A 16321-nucleotide genomic window follows, 5' to 3' on the forward strand; every position below is an offset into this window, starting at 1 on the left:
GTCCAATTGTCTCCCTAGATGGTCTCCTGCTTTGAATGTATTTATAGAATTTTTTGTTGTTGGTTTTTATGTTCTTAGCAATGTGCTCCTCAAATTCTTTTTTAGCATCCCTTATTGTCTTCTTGCATTTCTTTTGCCAGAGTTTGTGTTCTTTTTTATTTTCTTCATTCGGACAAGACTTCCATTTTCTTTTTTTTTTTTTTCAATAATTTTTATTCAGATTTTCATAAAACATACAAGACGAAATCATAAAACATTCAAAGACAAAAAACAAAATCAAAAATAGTTAAACAAAAAGAAAAAAAGAAAAAAAAAACAAAAATAAAAAATAAAGAGTAAAATATTGACTTCCCATTTGTCAAAGATCAAATCAGTTATAAGTCTATAATATATAACAATCCTGTCTCTTAAGTCATATTATAAAATCACTTTCCTCCAGTAGTTATCTTACTTAATCATCAAATCTCATAAACATTACTTTATTCTTTCCACAAAAAGTCAAAGAGAGGTTTCAATTCTTTAAGAAATATATCTATCAATTTTTTTTTCCAGATAAGCATATCGATTAATCCATCTCATTACTAATTATGATAATCTTATTGTCATAACCATAGTCAAAATAAACATTTCAATTAATCCATCACATCAGAATCTGTTAGGTTCAGTAATTTCAGTAGCCATTGTTCTATTATCCCTATTAGTTCCATTTTCCATCTTCCATCTTCAGTAGTCTTGTTAAGTCCAGTAATTTCAGTATCCAATCTTCCATTATCAGTATTCCATAATAATCTTGCTGTCAAAGCCATAGTCATATAGTAAGAGTCTGATGGGAATTACCTCTATCCCAAATATTTTCTTGCCATCCATTCTGAATAGGTTGCTGAAATACTGCTGTAAAATCATATCTCTGTTCTTTTTTTCAAAATACACTGGGTCATCTCTTGAAAGTTTTTCCATTGTCACATGGCTGCAGTTAATTCCATAGATTTTCTCTATATTGGGCTCCATCACATCATTCCAGTCCAGAAGATTATCCATGCCATTGATAACTTTATCTCTAGAATCTTCATTAATTTCTTCAGAGATAACATTGAGTTCCAAACAATTGATTTTATTTCTAAAGTCCATAGACTCCAAATCTTGTTCCTGTTCCACGTTTGTTCCAATCTCCGGGATCTCCTCTCTCACAGGGACCCCTGTTCCAGTCTCCAGGGTCTCCTCTCTCACAGGGACCCCTGTTCCAGTCTCCAGGGTCTCCTCTCTCACAAGGACCCCTATGTCTTTAATCTCCTGTGTCTCCAAACAATAGATTTTGTTTCTAAAGTCCATAGACTCCAAATCTTTTTCCTGTTCCACGTTTGTTCCAATCTCCGGGGTCTCCTCTCTCACAGGGACCCCTTCCAGGGTCACCTCTCTCACAGGGACCCCTATATCTTTAATCTCCTGCTTCATTTTACTCAATTCAATTTTCAGCTCCTTACAACCCTGTCGCAGGTTTTGTTTCGTTATCTCAATCTCATCCATTATTTTCTGAAACATAGTTATTTCCAGCTTCTCAGCCACTTTCTTAATTGCCATTTTAAAAGAAAAATATAGGAAAACCACTTCTTATTTCAGCAACAATTGGGTTAATACTCCAAACTTGGTGACATCACAGTATAAACAGAGCAGACAGCCTTATCTCTCCATGCTTAAGTAAACAAAATGCAGTTCCCAGGATCGAAACAATTAATGGCGGTCGTCAGGAAACAGATTCGTCAAAATAAAATAGACCAAAAAGAGAGTAGTCTCAGACAATATAATATTCTTCAAAATAAAAATCTGGAATAGAAATCCCTCTTCTGTGTATATCTTTAGAATGCAAATCCAGGACAGCTTTTTGCAACAAAAACAGAGATAAGCTATTAATTAGTGAGTAGCAGAGAGAAGTTATGGCTCCCCAGTGAGATGTCAAAAACCGATCAATCTGGCAAATCTCTTTTAAACAGCAACAATTTAAGTCAAGTAAAAGAAAAATATAGAAAGAAGGGTGCTTGCCTGTTAGTGCGTTCTCTCTTAGAAGATAAGATGAACGTTCGCTTTATCAGATAGAGCTTGTTGTTGAAAATCCGTCCCACCTTCGTCGGCTGGACCTCGTCCCATAAATTAATGAGATCTGGTCGTCCCAACAAAAATAGGCTTTGAGGTTAATCTCTTCGTTTCTCCCTACCCGGGAGAAGTTTAATCAGTCAAAAAAAAAAAAAATCTGACTGATATATCTGAATAAGCTTCTTTTGAGGCAGGAGCCCGTCTCAAAAGCAGGCACAGGCTAAGTCACCCTTCCCGGAAGTCCCAAGACTTCCATTTTCTGAAGGAAGACTTTTTGCCTCTAAGAGCTTCCTTGACTTTGCTCGTTAACCATGCTGGCATCTTCTTGGCCCTGGCGGTACCCTTTCTGATCTGCGGTATGCACTCCAGTTGAGCTTCTAATATAGTGTTTTTAAACAACTTCCAAGCATTTTTGAGTGATGTGACCCTCTGGACTTTGTTTTTCAGCTTTCTTTTTACCAATCCCCTCATTTTTGTGAAGTTTCCTCTTTTGAAGTCAAATGTGACCATGTTGGATTTTCTTGGCAATTGGCCAGTTACATGTATGTTTAATTTAATAGCACTGTGGTCACTGCTCCCAATCGGTTCAACAACACTTACATCTCGCACCAGGTCCCGGTCCCCACTGAGGATTAAGTCCAGGGTTGCCGTCCCTCTGGTCGGTTCCATGACCAACTGGTCTAGGGAATAGTCATTTAGAATATCTAAAAAATAGATAAATAGTAGAAAAAGAGGAAGACCAAATAAGGGATGGATTGATTCCATAAAGGAAGCCATAGACCTGAACTTACAAGATCTGAACCAGGTGGTTTATAGTTGGAGGTCACTGATTCATAGGGTCACCATAAGTCGTAATTGACCTGAAGGCACATAACAACAACAGCAATAGACAGTTGCAGTGCAGAGCACCTCATGAACCTAGCTACTCTGTCTAGGAACTCAGCTTCTCTCTAGCAATAGCTAAGCATGACTTCGCGACTACAGACGTTGACTCAGCAACTGAGTTCTCCACCTGAGTCTGCTTAAGTCAGTTGGGAGTGCACGTGCAAATGGAGACTTCTTCTTAGCTGAATCTGTTGAATTTTCTGCTTCAAGCATCTTCGAGAGCAAGGCGAAGGTGGAGCTTTGGCCAGTCTTTCATCTTCCCCTTCTGATGGAGGGGGGCTGCTAACCGTCAGTTCAGACATTGGAAGTGGAGGTGTTCCCGGCTGGAAAGAGTCTGATGGGCCTGGCTGAGCCCCCGCATCAGGGCCTGGAGTTACGAGGGTTGTGGGGTCCAAGACAGGTGTCGGGGCGCCCTCTAAATCTGTTCTGCTGCTAGCCTCCTCCCCGAGTGATTTGTCCCAATCCGTGTCCTCATCCTCTGTCTAACCCCTGCCTGTCCACCCTAGCCTGGTAGCGGTCATTACATGAGCATACTTGCATTTCAGACCATTTTGGTGCCTGCCAACATTGCTGCTTCTGCAGTTCTCGTGTTGTGGGTTCACATGGAGGTAGCTGACTGTTGTTGTAACTCTTGCACATGTACGCATATCCAGACGTGAGTGCAGGAGTGTTTTTGTGACTTGAAGCATATGACATGGGAAGCAAGCTAGATTAGAAACTATTAGAAGGTCCATCATTTTTTCCTAATTGCTGCGCAATAACTGTGTAAAGAAGCATTCCTTATAGATGCTGTAATTGGGTAATTCACTTAAACTCTGGCTTTGGGAAGCTACTCTAGCAGCTCAGGGGATAAGGGTTCATTGAAATCTCCAAGGGCTTCCTAAGACTCCAAGATCTTCTAGCCATGATGGCGCCAGAGAGAGAAGAGGCACGCTTCCAGGGTGATGTATCACCCATCAGTATGTCACCCATCAATCAATCACAGTTTATCCAACATGGGGAAAATCCTTTGCTTGGCCATTTCTGCAATGAACTCAGCATGAAAACCAGTCATACAAGAAGCCCTATTGCAACACCCAGCAACCTGTTTCCCAGGATGCCTTTCAGGGATGAACGCTTCTAAAGCAGCTCCCAAGGACTGCACTGTTAATCCACTCAAAGCTGGAGTATTTTTCTTGAACCTGATAAAAAAAAAAAGAGCTGTGAAAGCTTCAGTCTTCCAAAATGGAGATTAAATTCTTTCGACTCTTAAAAAAAAAATCTCCTGGGTATCCCATTAGATGCTGGTCCTGCAGAGACTCAGAGGGAGCCTGTGGGTTCCAAAACAACCTTGCAATATGTCCGCTTCTCCAGTTTTTTCAGGAAGCTTATTCTCTTTTCTCTCTCCCCCTCCCTCCACCCTGAATTGCATCTTGATGATTGCTGCTAGCCGTTCTGGCCAATGGGAACTGGAATAGCCAGGGGCTTTCTTGCTGCCATGGACTCTGCCTGGATGGTACGAAGCTGGTCTCTGGGAACCAGTCCCTTGCAGGTTCTTGCAGAAAGGTAATGAAATGCCCATGTGGAGGTGGGGGTGGGGAAGGGGAAGGGGAAGGGGTAGAGAACAAATGTGAATTCTCTCCAGAGGTGAGAGAGGCCTGGTTCATACATCACATTAAACCTGTAGTTCCCTGTTGCTGCTATGCTGCAGATGAAACAAGCCACAGTCTGGTTTGTTGTGTACTCTGAACCTGGGCTTGTGGTTTGTTTTTCCCCAAAACAAGCCATAAGCAAGTAACCAAGGTTTGTTCTTGGCTTACTGCACATGATTTGTTTGCAGAGAAACGCTGGGCCGTTATATGGAAGTAGCTGTGGCTCCTTCATATATGTGCAGAAATCATGCTTAATATGCAAATATGGGCCAGTGTTAAATTTGCACCTGTTTTGTTGCATTATAGTTCAGTTTTTTCCTGCTTTGTCACTGTGCTATTTTTGTGTGCTTTCTGTTAAATTTGTGTAATTTCACCCAGACTCACTAGCTAGTTTCTCTATGCACAAAATCAGCTTAATAAATAGCAATGTGGAACTTTTTTCATTTTATTATTGCATTTATATCCCACCTTTCTCCTGGGAGCTCAAGGTAGCATAGTATTCTCTTTCTACAAGTAACACAGGGTGGCTTAAGTGGGATCACTTAATTTTGTCCTTGCAATCATCTTATGAGGGAGGTTAGATGGAGCAAGAGGGAGTGGTTTAATAATCAATCCCTCTTCCCAGGGAACTCTGGAATTGTAGCTCTGTGTGTGGAATAAGGGTCTCCTAACAAATCTGAGCACCCTCTACAAACTATAGCTCCTAGGATTAGAAGAAACCATGACTGTTTAAAGGGGTATGATACTGCTTTAAATATATAGTGCAGATGGGGGCTAATTCCAGTGTAGTCAGGAAAAAGGAATAAGATGAGGTCCAGACTCATCTTCTTCCTGCTTCCCACACTATTCAAGGGACAGATCACCTGAAAAACGAGCTGTTGTGGACCTACCTGCCTTAAAAGACTTTGGAGTCAAACAGCAATGTAATTAAGTTTAGAACTGTTCTTCTAAGTTCAGAATTGTTCTTTTCTGAGTCACATTTTGTTCCTTATCCGATTGCATAACAGCATTGTTAACTTCTGGTGTCATGCTTTGCCACAGGCAGAGGTTATGGTAGAAATTTACTTCATACATACAGGAGAGAGATTATTAAAGAAATTGTAACAAATTATTCAGATGCTGTTTTACTAATCACAAATTCCTTCCTACTCTGACTAACCATCTCTCACAGACTCATTAGCTGCCTTCACTCACTCCTCACCCTCTCTTTAATTGAATCTCACTCTCCTGAGTTTTCTAACTGACTTCGAATGCTGCTGCTATTCAACAATCAGCTCCTCCCAACATTCCAAAAACAACTCAGGTGTTATACTAGTTTAAAAGATGGCTTCTGTGTTTACAACAGCTGTATGGCAGAGTAAAGTTCACCAGTTAGTTGTGTTTTTTGTCATAGCATGGCAAGGATATAACCACCAGGCTTTTCATATGCAATTGTAGGCTTTTCATATACTAGTGCTCAATCTAAGATAGATTAGGTGAATCAGAAATGTTGGCTGTTTCTGTATTATCTCTCCTACTTAACATGAGGTAAATATTTCTTTTTTTATTGAACAATAAACAAAAGAGTCTTCATGCACCTAGCCAACGAGCTCATAAGGGTTGTTTGAAACCTAAATATAATGTTAAATGATAGAATGACTTGAAATACTCACAGAAAGGGCATTGTATTTTAATTAAAAATTGCAGAGGGCCACACTTTTAGCTGTTAATGTATGCATAGGACAGTTATTTATTCTACAATCCAACAAAAATGATAACCTGATGCCCTAGATGGCAATCCAAAAGGGGCAAAATAAACTTGCCCAGTGATATCTGCTGTAAAAGGCATTGCCTGGGCACTGTTTTATGTCTTTGAAGGCGTTGCTTTGCACCACCAATGTCTCTTTTTTTCCTAGAGAGAGTATCTATAGGTTGCTGCCTCAGACCACCCCTGAGAATGTGAGCAAAAACTTTAGCCAGTACAGTATTGATCCTGTCACACGGTATCCAAACATCAATGTCAACTTCCTGCGGCCAAACCAGGTAACCATTTAAATGCACTGTAAATCCCATGTCTCTTTGATGTAACTGCCTTTATCTCTTGTTATCTGTGTACTGTATCGTGGGTCAGATGTGAGAGGATTTGCAAGAAGAGCAAGCAAGTCGTGGGAAATGGTTGGGGGAGTTGGGAGTCTGAAACACAGGGTAGCAGGGGGACAGATACAGGACAGAAGCAACCAAAAGCTTGCTGCAAAAGAGAATGCTTACAGCCCCCTTTAAACCGTAGCAAGGATGCTGATTTCTGTATACCCTTGGAAACATTTTGAATTGAGGGTGGTGAATATCTGGCTTGTTAGATGATGTTGTACTATAACTTTCATCATCCCTGTCTAATGACCATGCTGGCTAGGAAGGTGGAATCCAGCAACATTTGGAAGGCCACAGGTTAGTCACCCCTGCAGTTGTGGGAGTGACTCTTCTGTATATATTCATATAGTTCAGTCATATCTTTGTCATTAAACAAATGCTTTCTTTTTGCATCCTTCTCTGAAGCTTGATATAATGCATCTTTTAAAACTGGTACAGGTACGTCATTTGTATGATACAGGAGACTTGAAAGACATTCACCTGGAAATAGAAAGTTTGGTGAATTCCAGAACACCAAAGTTGTCACGTAATGGTAAGCTCGCATTCTTTCCTATTTATTTAATGGCACTTTCTTCTTTCCTGGCTTCTTCCTCTGAGTTCTTTCTTTGAGTTTTGAAAACAGACTCTGTCAGTGGTCATCAGTAGTGAGGTTGCCACATTACATTTTAGAAGAGTTAAACGGCCTACTTGGCCATTGGTGACTTCAAGGCCCTTTGACGCTTACCATTCTTTGATAAACACAATCTGCATTATTTAACTTTCATGTGCAGACATGAAAATGGAAAACTTGATTTGAAGTTGTGTGTGTGGTGGTGGATAGAAGGTAATGTTGAATTTTTGTTTTGTCAGAAACTATTTTTTTAACAATGCTGAGCATCTGGAATATCAGTTTTTGTATGTGTGTGTTTTCATTTTTAGAGTCAGTGGCTCGCTCTAGCAAACTCCTGGGCTGGTGTCAGAGACAGACAGATGGATATGCTGGTGTAAACGTAATGGATCTTACAATGTCTTGGAAGAGTGGCTTAGCGCTATGTGCCATTATCCATCGATATCGCCCTGACCTCATGTAAGAAACTGAACTTTAAATAGAGGAGGACATTCTCACGCTAGAGTGTCCGACTAGGGGGTGGAGGAAGGGGGAATAATAAGAAGAATTGATGGCTGCAGCATTAGTGGGTAGGGGTGGATTTTGTCATTTCCCAAGGATTAGCAGATGGAGAGAACTTAACCCTGTCATAACCTTTGGACAACATCTTTCCTTCCCTCCAGAGACTTTGATTCTCTAGATGAACACAATGTGGAGAAGAATAACCAGCTGGCATTTGACATTGCTGAGAAAGAGTTTGGAATCTCTCCCATCATGACTGGCAAAGATATGGCATCGGTTGGTGAACCAGACAAGCTGTCTATGGTCATGTATCTCACCCAGTTCTATGAAATGTTCAAGGACTCCCTCCCTTCTGGTGGTAAGAGGCCTAAGATATATTTGCTAGAAACTGTGTCAGTTCTCGAATACTTTGTAAGTGAGGGTAGGAAACTTTTTTCTTTCAAGGGCTATTGATCTACAATGGAAGAAAGCAACAACAATCTAGGGCCACACACAGTTGTTCATTTACTAATTTGTTATAGCAGTTCTTTGCATTGTATGTTTTTAGTGGTCTTATAAATAACACAAATTAAAAAAAATGCCTAGGAAGGTAATTGGGGTGTTTGCCATTTCCTAAAGCTCTGGCTTTTTAGGTTGGGATCCACAGACTGACAGGAGCAATGCTATAACTGTCCCTGGAGAGGGATGGAGGTGAAGGCATGCACATACTCCTCCTCCTGGTAATATTTCCACTGGAACAGGAAAGGGAGTCAGGGACTGGTTGGATGCTACTGAAAGAGGGTGCTCTGAGCAACTTTCATCAATAGTGCTGAACTGGCCACTCTTCATGGTGGCTCTTCCTTTGGGAAAGATTGGTGGGGCAGATAGTGTTGTACGCATACAGCTGCTGGGATGCTCTTGGGGCCACCTACCAGGAATAGTGCCAAAGTGGCTGCTCTCTGGAAAGAAGTTATCTGGAAATACGATGTGTGTGTGTGTCTGTCTGTCTGTCTTTGTGTGTGTGATTATCTGACCCATAAGTTGAAGGTTCCCCACTCCTGCTTTTATCATCCCTGAAGCTTAAACCAAGCCTTGAAGTCCATATTTAGACTTTTCCTATGTTCTGATCATTGCAGCAAAGGTGCATGCAGTGTATCAACTCAGTGACCCACAAGGGTAGATGGAAGCCTGTTTTGCAAAGCACACCAGTCAGGGGAATTTCTGAGTTGTTGGGGTGAGAGGAGTGACCCTGCCCCTGTTATCACAGTCCCATTAATGTTCCATCAAGTCCTGCCCTTTCAGCTCTATACTACCTTTGCTGTATTGCTGGACAATGCAAGACTCTTCTGACTTGTCCTGTCCATAGCTGGATGTCATAGCCCAGACAAAACTAAGGCTTAATATGAAAAACAGGCAAGTGCTTCAGGTGGAATGGTGGGATCTTCTTCTTAAAAGAACTCCGTGTACTCCAACCCATTTGAGTGAAGAAGGTGCTGTCACTGGGGTAAGCAGGTGTGGCATACTAAGCATTTGAGCCACTAAACAGATTTAATAATAGTAGCAGCAATGCCTTGAAGGTTCAGTTGTGCTTGTTGTGGAAGCTGAATTCATTCCACAAAAAGCATTTTAAATTGACCACAGAGTGATGGTATCTAATCATTAAAACGAAGGGTGAATATTCCCAGTTCTCTCTTCGTCTCCTTGCTGTACTGCCATTGATTGACTTGGTAAGGAAGGCAGCCAAACATGGCTTGATTGATCTTAAATGGTTGATCCTTTTCTGGAATGGAAAAGATATTGAATGGAAGGTTGATTTTGGTGCTTTGTGGCAGAAAGTGTAGGCAAAGGAAAAGTGTAAAGGCAGGGGAAAAGGAAGAGATAAATCATAATAATGCTCAGATTTTAGAAAGAATAGGACTTTTAGGGTCTTAAGTCTACAATTTTTCTATGTCTCCACTGATCATACTTATTTCTGCTCACAGACAATCTGGAACTGAATGCAGAAGAAAAAGCTTCATTAATTGCAAGCACCAAATCTCCTATCTCCTTCTTTAGCAAATTGGGGCAGAGCATCTCTCGGAAACGAACACCAAAGGTATATTATTTATTATATTATTTATTCAATTTATACCCTGCTCTTCCTCCCAAAGGAGCCCAGGGTGGCAAAGGTAGCTATAGTTGCTTTGGAATGAAAGCTTGTAGGAAGTGGGATTATGTGCTTATACTTGTCCCCGACCTGTGAGGGTACCAAGAATGTGAGAACAGGCTTCCATGCATGTATCTCCTAATGGATTGGGGATAGGACACACAAAAGTAATTCCCAGGACTGCATATTGATATACAGCTACAGTATATACATGTCATTTGCAGTGCTGTGTTGGGATCCATGTGTACAGCTCTGAAGACAAGGTCAGTTTTGACAATGCCCATCAGTTGGGATGGAGAGGGCCTCCCGGTAAAAGCTTCCCACCCCTCTAACCAAGTGCTGGCCTTTGTCAGATTTTAAAAGTTGTTTCCTTGCTTCTTCTGTGGGAAGGTTCCCATAAGTTGGTTGGTAACTTGCTAGTTTTGGGGAGTTGGAAATAATGTAAATATATGCATCAAATAGCCAGTTACAAATTGGCGTAAAGCAAGGAAAAATAGCATTTTTTTTTTATAACAAGTTAACTGTAGTAACAAAAGGCAATTAAACTCATATTCTAGACTGTTACCAATGTCTGCGTATGCTAAGGATGTGCATCGCCCACATGATTAGTCTTGTATCTATCTGTAGCTATAGCTCTAGAAAGTAGTCCATTCTGTATCTGAGCCACCCTGTGTCTTTTCAGTCTGACAGTAGGGTTTTTTTCCCCTTCTGTGCTCAGGATAAAAAGGAGAAAGACTTGGATGGTGCAGGAAAGAGAAGGAAAACAAGCCAGTCAGAAGATGTAAGTGATAAATTCACCTAGGAATTCCCTCCCCCCGTCTTTCTCTTCATGCCAGGTTGCTTCTGATAGCAGCTTTGTCAAATTTTCTGTGTGCAGGGATTTTGGGGGAGGGGATTCAGTCATGTGAACTCCCACCTATTTCAGCTCAGAAATGGGTCCCTCTTCCCTCATCTGACATTTATGAAATCAAATAATCCACCCAAACTGGCAGAGAGGTGTAATTGTGTTGACTATAAAAGGCTCTGAGTTTATGGTGTAATGTATTGTGCGATGTTCTCAGCTAAACCTGAGCAATGTTGCCTTGATATGTTTGGAGATGAACTTTCAAGAATGTATAAACAATATGCAGTTCATCCTGACGGGAGAGATGTGCCTTGAAATTTGTAATCTTGAGCAGTGGAGTTTTGCTCCTTGAATTCCTGTTAATACTTTGTGTGAAGGGGAGGTGCAGTCAATTAGCTCAGATTGCCAGGTTCATGTTACCTTTATTGAATATATGAAACTCTTCAGGGTCTCAGGTAAATGTCTCTCCCATCACCTACTCCCTGAACCTTCCAGTTGGAACATGGGGAATGAACCTGGGCACCTTCTGCATGTAAAGCATGTGCTCTACCACTGAGCTGTGGTCCCTTCACTTTGTTTATCTTCAGTTTATTGTCAAATTGATTGATCTATGTGAATGTGCAAGTAGCAGGATAAACTGGCAAGACGGAAAACTTGTTTCAAAACTCAAGAGACATGCACAAAATTGGAGATATGTAGAAAGTCTTCGAAGTGTATCTGAAAGGAATCGATTATTGTTTAATGCCTTTTGATTTGCCAGGAGGACACTTCCCGAAGCTACCGAGAGGAGAGGCCCACCCTGGTGAGTGCCCTGACAGAGAGAAGAATTGATGCCACCATTGGGAATCAGAATAAAGTGAAGTCCATGGCAACACAGCTACTGGCCAAATTTGAGGAGAACGCCCCTGTGCCGTCCACAGGTATCCGGAGACAGGTAGGAAGACATTTTTCATGTAGGATACCTTTTGAACTTCACATAATGGCTTAGCTCCCAGGATGGGTTTTTTCTGGCAGAGATAACCTGGAGGCCTTTTAACTTAGACCAGGAGAGTAACAGGGTACCTCCCTGTTCCCAAATAAATCATATATGCCTTCCATAGATTGTCTTCAGGACAGAGGGGAAGATCCATCATCTGGCACTACTGTTGCAGCTCTAATGGGGTTTTTTTGAGTGTGTGTGCCAGTTTGATAGAGGCAGCATTGTGACACAAAGAGCTGCTTGCATGTTGCTCCATCTTCGCCGAAGGTTTAGAATGGTGCTTTAGTTTTGGAGGTCTAATCAGGCTACCAGTTCATGCAAACTGCTGCTTGATGACATAGTTGGCTTCCACCACTGCCATTGTTCCATATGCCCTGTTTTGTGCCCCATCCTGGGAGATGAAACTGCATATGTTGTGTGTGTCCTTCAAGTGAGTCATCTGTTAGCTAATCCTTGGTATATTGCCATCTGTTAAACATATGGGGGAAGATTTCCCATAGTTTGCCATGTGATTCACTTCATACATAACCAGATTTCCTGTTTGGAAAAGCAGATCCTTGTAGCTGGAGGATTGTGCTCATCACCTTGGCACCATGTGTAATTTTAACTTGCTTGAGCATGGTAGAAAAGTTTTTTAATTTTTTTTTATAAACACGGACAATCCATTTATAAGTTATTGCAAGCAGAATCACAGTTTCATTTGCAATTAGGAATGCCTTCAGGGCAAGGTGTATGTGGACTAAAACAAATTCATATGGCTAAGGCAAGAATGCCATGCTACACATTCAAAGGAAAGACCAAAAGCTCCAAACAGGCCAAAGGAAAACCTTTTTTCTGTCCCTTTAATATGGCAGATTCTGAATGTGAAAGTAAAACAAAGCAAAGGGGCTTTCAGAAAGAATGTTCTTAGCCCACTAGTATAGGTGACTGCTCTTTTATCTGTCCTCCAATTGTGTCCATCTCAGTGCTTCAGGAAGAAGGGTGGAAAGCCAACAAAAACCTTATGGTAGAGAGAATCCTTCCTGAAGCCAATAAGCTTGGCAAAAATGTAAAATTCTGGTGCTATACCTATCACAATTTTAGAACTAATGAACTGCTTTACTCCCATGATTGTTCTGGAGAGAATTTTAGGAATTCTCACTTCTCTAATAGTTAAGTTCCTTTCAGTCTCAGCTACAAATAACTGTTCCTACCAGTAAGAGATAGGAATGAAAGATGGCCATCTTTCTTTAAGCTCCCATCTTCCTTTTTTCTTTACTTTTCTCCACTTTCATAGAGTTTTATTTGCCAACTAATTTTTCCTTACTCCATTTTTTTCTCCTAAATGTCTGTCTGCTAACAACCCTGTCCAACATTTACCTCTTTCCCTTGTGGGTTTCTTTGTGTTTTGTTTTGCCTTTTGTGTCAATGTGCTCCGTGGCCTCCATCCTGCTTATTCTATGACCTGCGTGCAACAGTCTGCCCAGCCTTATCAAGACCGTGCTCTCAGCCAGCCTGCCTACCAACAGCGAGAGCAGGCCCGCCTTGCCCCAATGCCTCAGTGGAAACAGGTAAAACAAAACTGGATGAATGACTATGATGCTCACCCCATCTAAGCTGCCTTAGGCTCCTACTGGGAGGAAGGGTGGGATATAAATCTAATAAATAAATAAGTACAGTAAGTAATAAAATAAGCCATCACCCCATTGGCTGCTGCTTTTCCATTCCACATCACCTCTATTATTCCTGTGGCCCTGTTTTAAAATTGGAAGCCTGTAAGTAGCTTGATAGTAAATATGACTCACATCAAAGAGCTATAACAGGTTTCACTTTCTTCCTGCATCTGGTCATTGGTGAATATTTGAGCATAAATTGTACTCTCAGAAATACATCTTATTCACATTAGCTTGTCTATTTATGGGTTCACTTCTGTGAATGTTCCTTATGAAACTCAATCTGGGTATGCTTACCTATCCAATTTGTGAAATCCAGATTTGATTTCTGGAGGCTTCGGGAGTGGGTTGGGGAAGCAGTTAGACAAATTAATAACATGTTTTAATATCCATGAGGGTCACTCAGAGGGGAGATTCTAAAATTAGAAAACAGAATTGGAGAATAAGCCCTTTTTCTGAAAAAAAGCTAACAATGAAGCATATTTTGTTCTTGGAAGGTACCTTCTCTACTGGTGATTAGCAGGTGGAGGTCATTGCTCTAGCATAGACAGTAAGAACTGTGAACTGTCCATTTCCCTTGGAACTGGCACAAGCTTTTGCTATTCTTGCAGTGGATTATTTGTCAGCTTCACAGGCATTGCTTTCTTTGAAATAACTATTCCATTCAGAACAGATGAGATATTGACTGCTATTTATGTATCAGAAAACTGTCTGCAAACGGTTTTTTAGAAGCTCTAAGATCCTCTTCATCACTCCCAACATAATAATTTTCTTTTCTTTTTTAAAAAGGGACTTTAATTGTAGTGCAAGTAAAAAGAAAGCCCGAATTTGTCTAACTGGACTAGATAATTTAGGATCCAGATTTTTTTTCATCTTCTGCTCTGGCTTGTGGTTGCTATACTAGTATTACTTAAAACATTTTTAGTACAGTGTATAAATTCTTCATAATAATGTAATGGCAGGAAAGTTTTCTTATGCCATGATGTGTTGACATAAGCAAATAAGATCAGTTTAGGAAGTTAATGTAAGAATTACTTGTGCATCAGTACTCTTTTTTTTAACTGTTTCACATAATACAGGAGTACACGGATTGGAAAATGGGATCAGAGTGATAGTGATACTGTTTCTAATATTATTTCCTCACCATGCATCTGCTTGGCACAGAGATGGAAGTGGGGGTAAAAATGTGTTAAGGTCTCCAGCCTGCAACCTAGCTGATCAAGTGAATTTGATCTTAGTAAGTCCATGACAGTTTTCTTTTTGCTTGTGTCAGCTAGAATAGTCTACCATACAGTCCATCCCATTCCATGAAGTGTTCACAAAGATGCTTTTACTTTGGATGGCAATCATTGGACCAGAAGACATATGCTTCCATCTTTTTCTGGCCAAAGTTGTGCATGCTTTTTGAAAATAATGGGGAATGGAGGTGAAGGCACATCATCCAAGCCATTTGGATACTTTTGAATGCAATAATTCAGCTGAAGCTATCCAGCAACTAGGAATCATGTGCTGGGTTCAGTACCAAGAGTCATGGGAACCTATCTGCAAGAAAAGAGATTTTCAAAAGGACAATTATACTGTATGAATGTCTGTTTACTATGCAGTTACAACAATCTAGTGCCACACACATTGTTCATTTACTAATTTGTTGTATTGATTCTTTGCATGGTATGTTTTTAGTTGTCTTACAAATACCACAAAGTTTGAAAAAAATAATGCCTAGGAAGGTAATTGGGGTGTTTGCCATTTCCTAAAGCTCTGGCTTTTCAGGTTGGGATCCACTGACTGACAGAAGCAATGCTATAACTGTCCCTGACTCTTACAACACAATCCTCTGCATGTTTAATTGGATGTGTTAAACTGAACTAGTCATACTGTCATGTAAGTGTGCATAGGATTGTAGCCCTAGATTCACACAACTCTTGTACATATATGGCTTGCCACTTTCTGTTTGTCCAGACCGGTAGTTTTATTTGGTCTAAATTCTGGTGTGTCCATGGGGAAAGAAGACATCTAAAAGCTGTGACTGGTATGATTCAGTTTGCCAAAGCTGAACTGTGCTTTGGCATTTTATCTCAATCTCCATAACGCTGTCCTCTCTGAAGAGAATGCTGCAATCTTGATCAGTGAAGAACAAATTGCCAAACTGAACCATTGGGAGAGGATGAATCATCAGGAAAGATTCCAGCCTGTTGAGAACTTTCTGAAGTAGCACACTGATAGAGACATGGCCACAGGAATAGGCAAACAGGGACAGTGCCTAAAATCAGTTGAAGATACATCTTAGGTCCTTATCACATTTCTTTCCTAATTTTCCTTAGACTGGGTATGGAGTAATTGTCCATGGGTGACACTGTTTACATGTATTTTCTTCTCTACCTAGGCAGGCTTAGAGTCAGTGCCTCTTTAATACTCTTACTAGCATCTTGTCATCCCCAGAGAGTTTTGGCCAGAGGTTACTGTTGTCCTTGCCAGAAATTTTAGAGGTAGGCAAAGCTGCTATGGCTGGGCTTGTTCTTGATTAATTTCAATATTACCAGCTTTTCAGGTACAGTTAACAACATATTGTTGGTATTTTCTGTGAGCCATTTTAGAACTTTTCTAAAGGCGGAATGAGTGGTTTCTCAGAACTGCTGCTTAAGACCTGGATATTCTTCTAAAGTCATTCATTGATGATCACTCGTGGCTGAGTAAGATTGTCTTCCAAGATAAGGTCTTTAACAGTGGGTCCATAAGTGACTATGGAGGCCAATTCTGGATCCACACAGCTTCCCACAGTGAGGACATAGGTTTCCAGATGGAAGATGGTCGTCGTTTGACGTGCCTTCTGCTTAACTCGTTTGTTCCGTTCGCCCTGTATTCATGCTTAAATCCCACAATTC

The 16321-nt window shown here is 40.8% G+C and overlaps 1 protein-coding gene across 23 annotated transcripts in view; it reads left to right on the top strand.

The window, feature by feature from the left end:
* Positions 1 to 16321, top strand: part of MICAL3 (microtubule associated monooxygenase, calponin and LIM domain containing 3) — a 273115-nt gene that overhangs the window by 141082 nt on the left and 115712 nt on the right. For 21 of the 23 annotated variants that reach the window (XM_061638561.1, XM_061638562.1, XM_061638565.1 and 18 more), the window contains 9 exons: positions 4403 to 4518; positions 6500 to 6626; positions 7170 to 7263; positions 7650 to 7797; positions 8001 to 8197; positions 9801 to 9913; positions 10683 to 10745; positions 11569 to 11742; positions 13245 to 13337. In XM_061638561.1, the coding sequence (XP_061494545.1) occupies positions 4403 to 4518; positions 6500 to 6626; positions 7170 to 7263; positions 7650 to 7797; positions 8001 to 8197; positions 9801 to 9913; positions 10683 to 10745; positions 11569 to 11742; positions 13245 to 13337 (1125 nt within the window). The remainder of the gene's footprint in view (positions 1 to 4402; positions 4519 to 6499; positions 6627 to 7169; positions 7264 to 7649; positions 7798 to 8000; positions 8198 to 9800; positions 9914 to 10682; positions 10746 to 11568; positions 11743 to 13244; positions 13338 to 16321) is intronic. The other 2 variants (XM_061638576.1, XM_061638577.1) reach the window with 1 other exon arrangement.

Source organism: Rhineura floridana, chromosome 8 (genome assembly GCF_030035675.1).
Source record: "Rhineura floridana isolate rRhiFlo1 chromosome 8, rRhiFlo1.hap2, whole genome shotgun sequence".
NCBI classification, from domain to species: domain Eukaryota; kingdom Metazoa; phylum Chordata; class Lepidosauria; order Squamata; family Rhineuridae; genus Rhineura; species Rhineura floridana.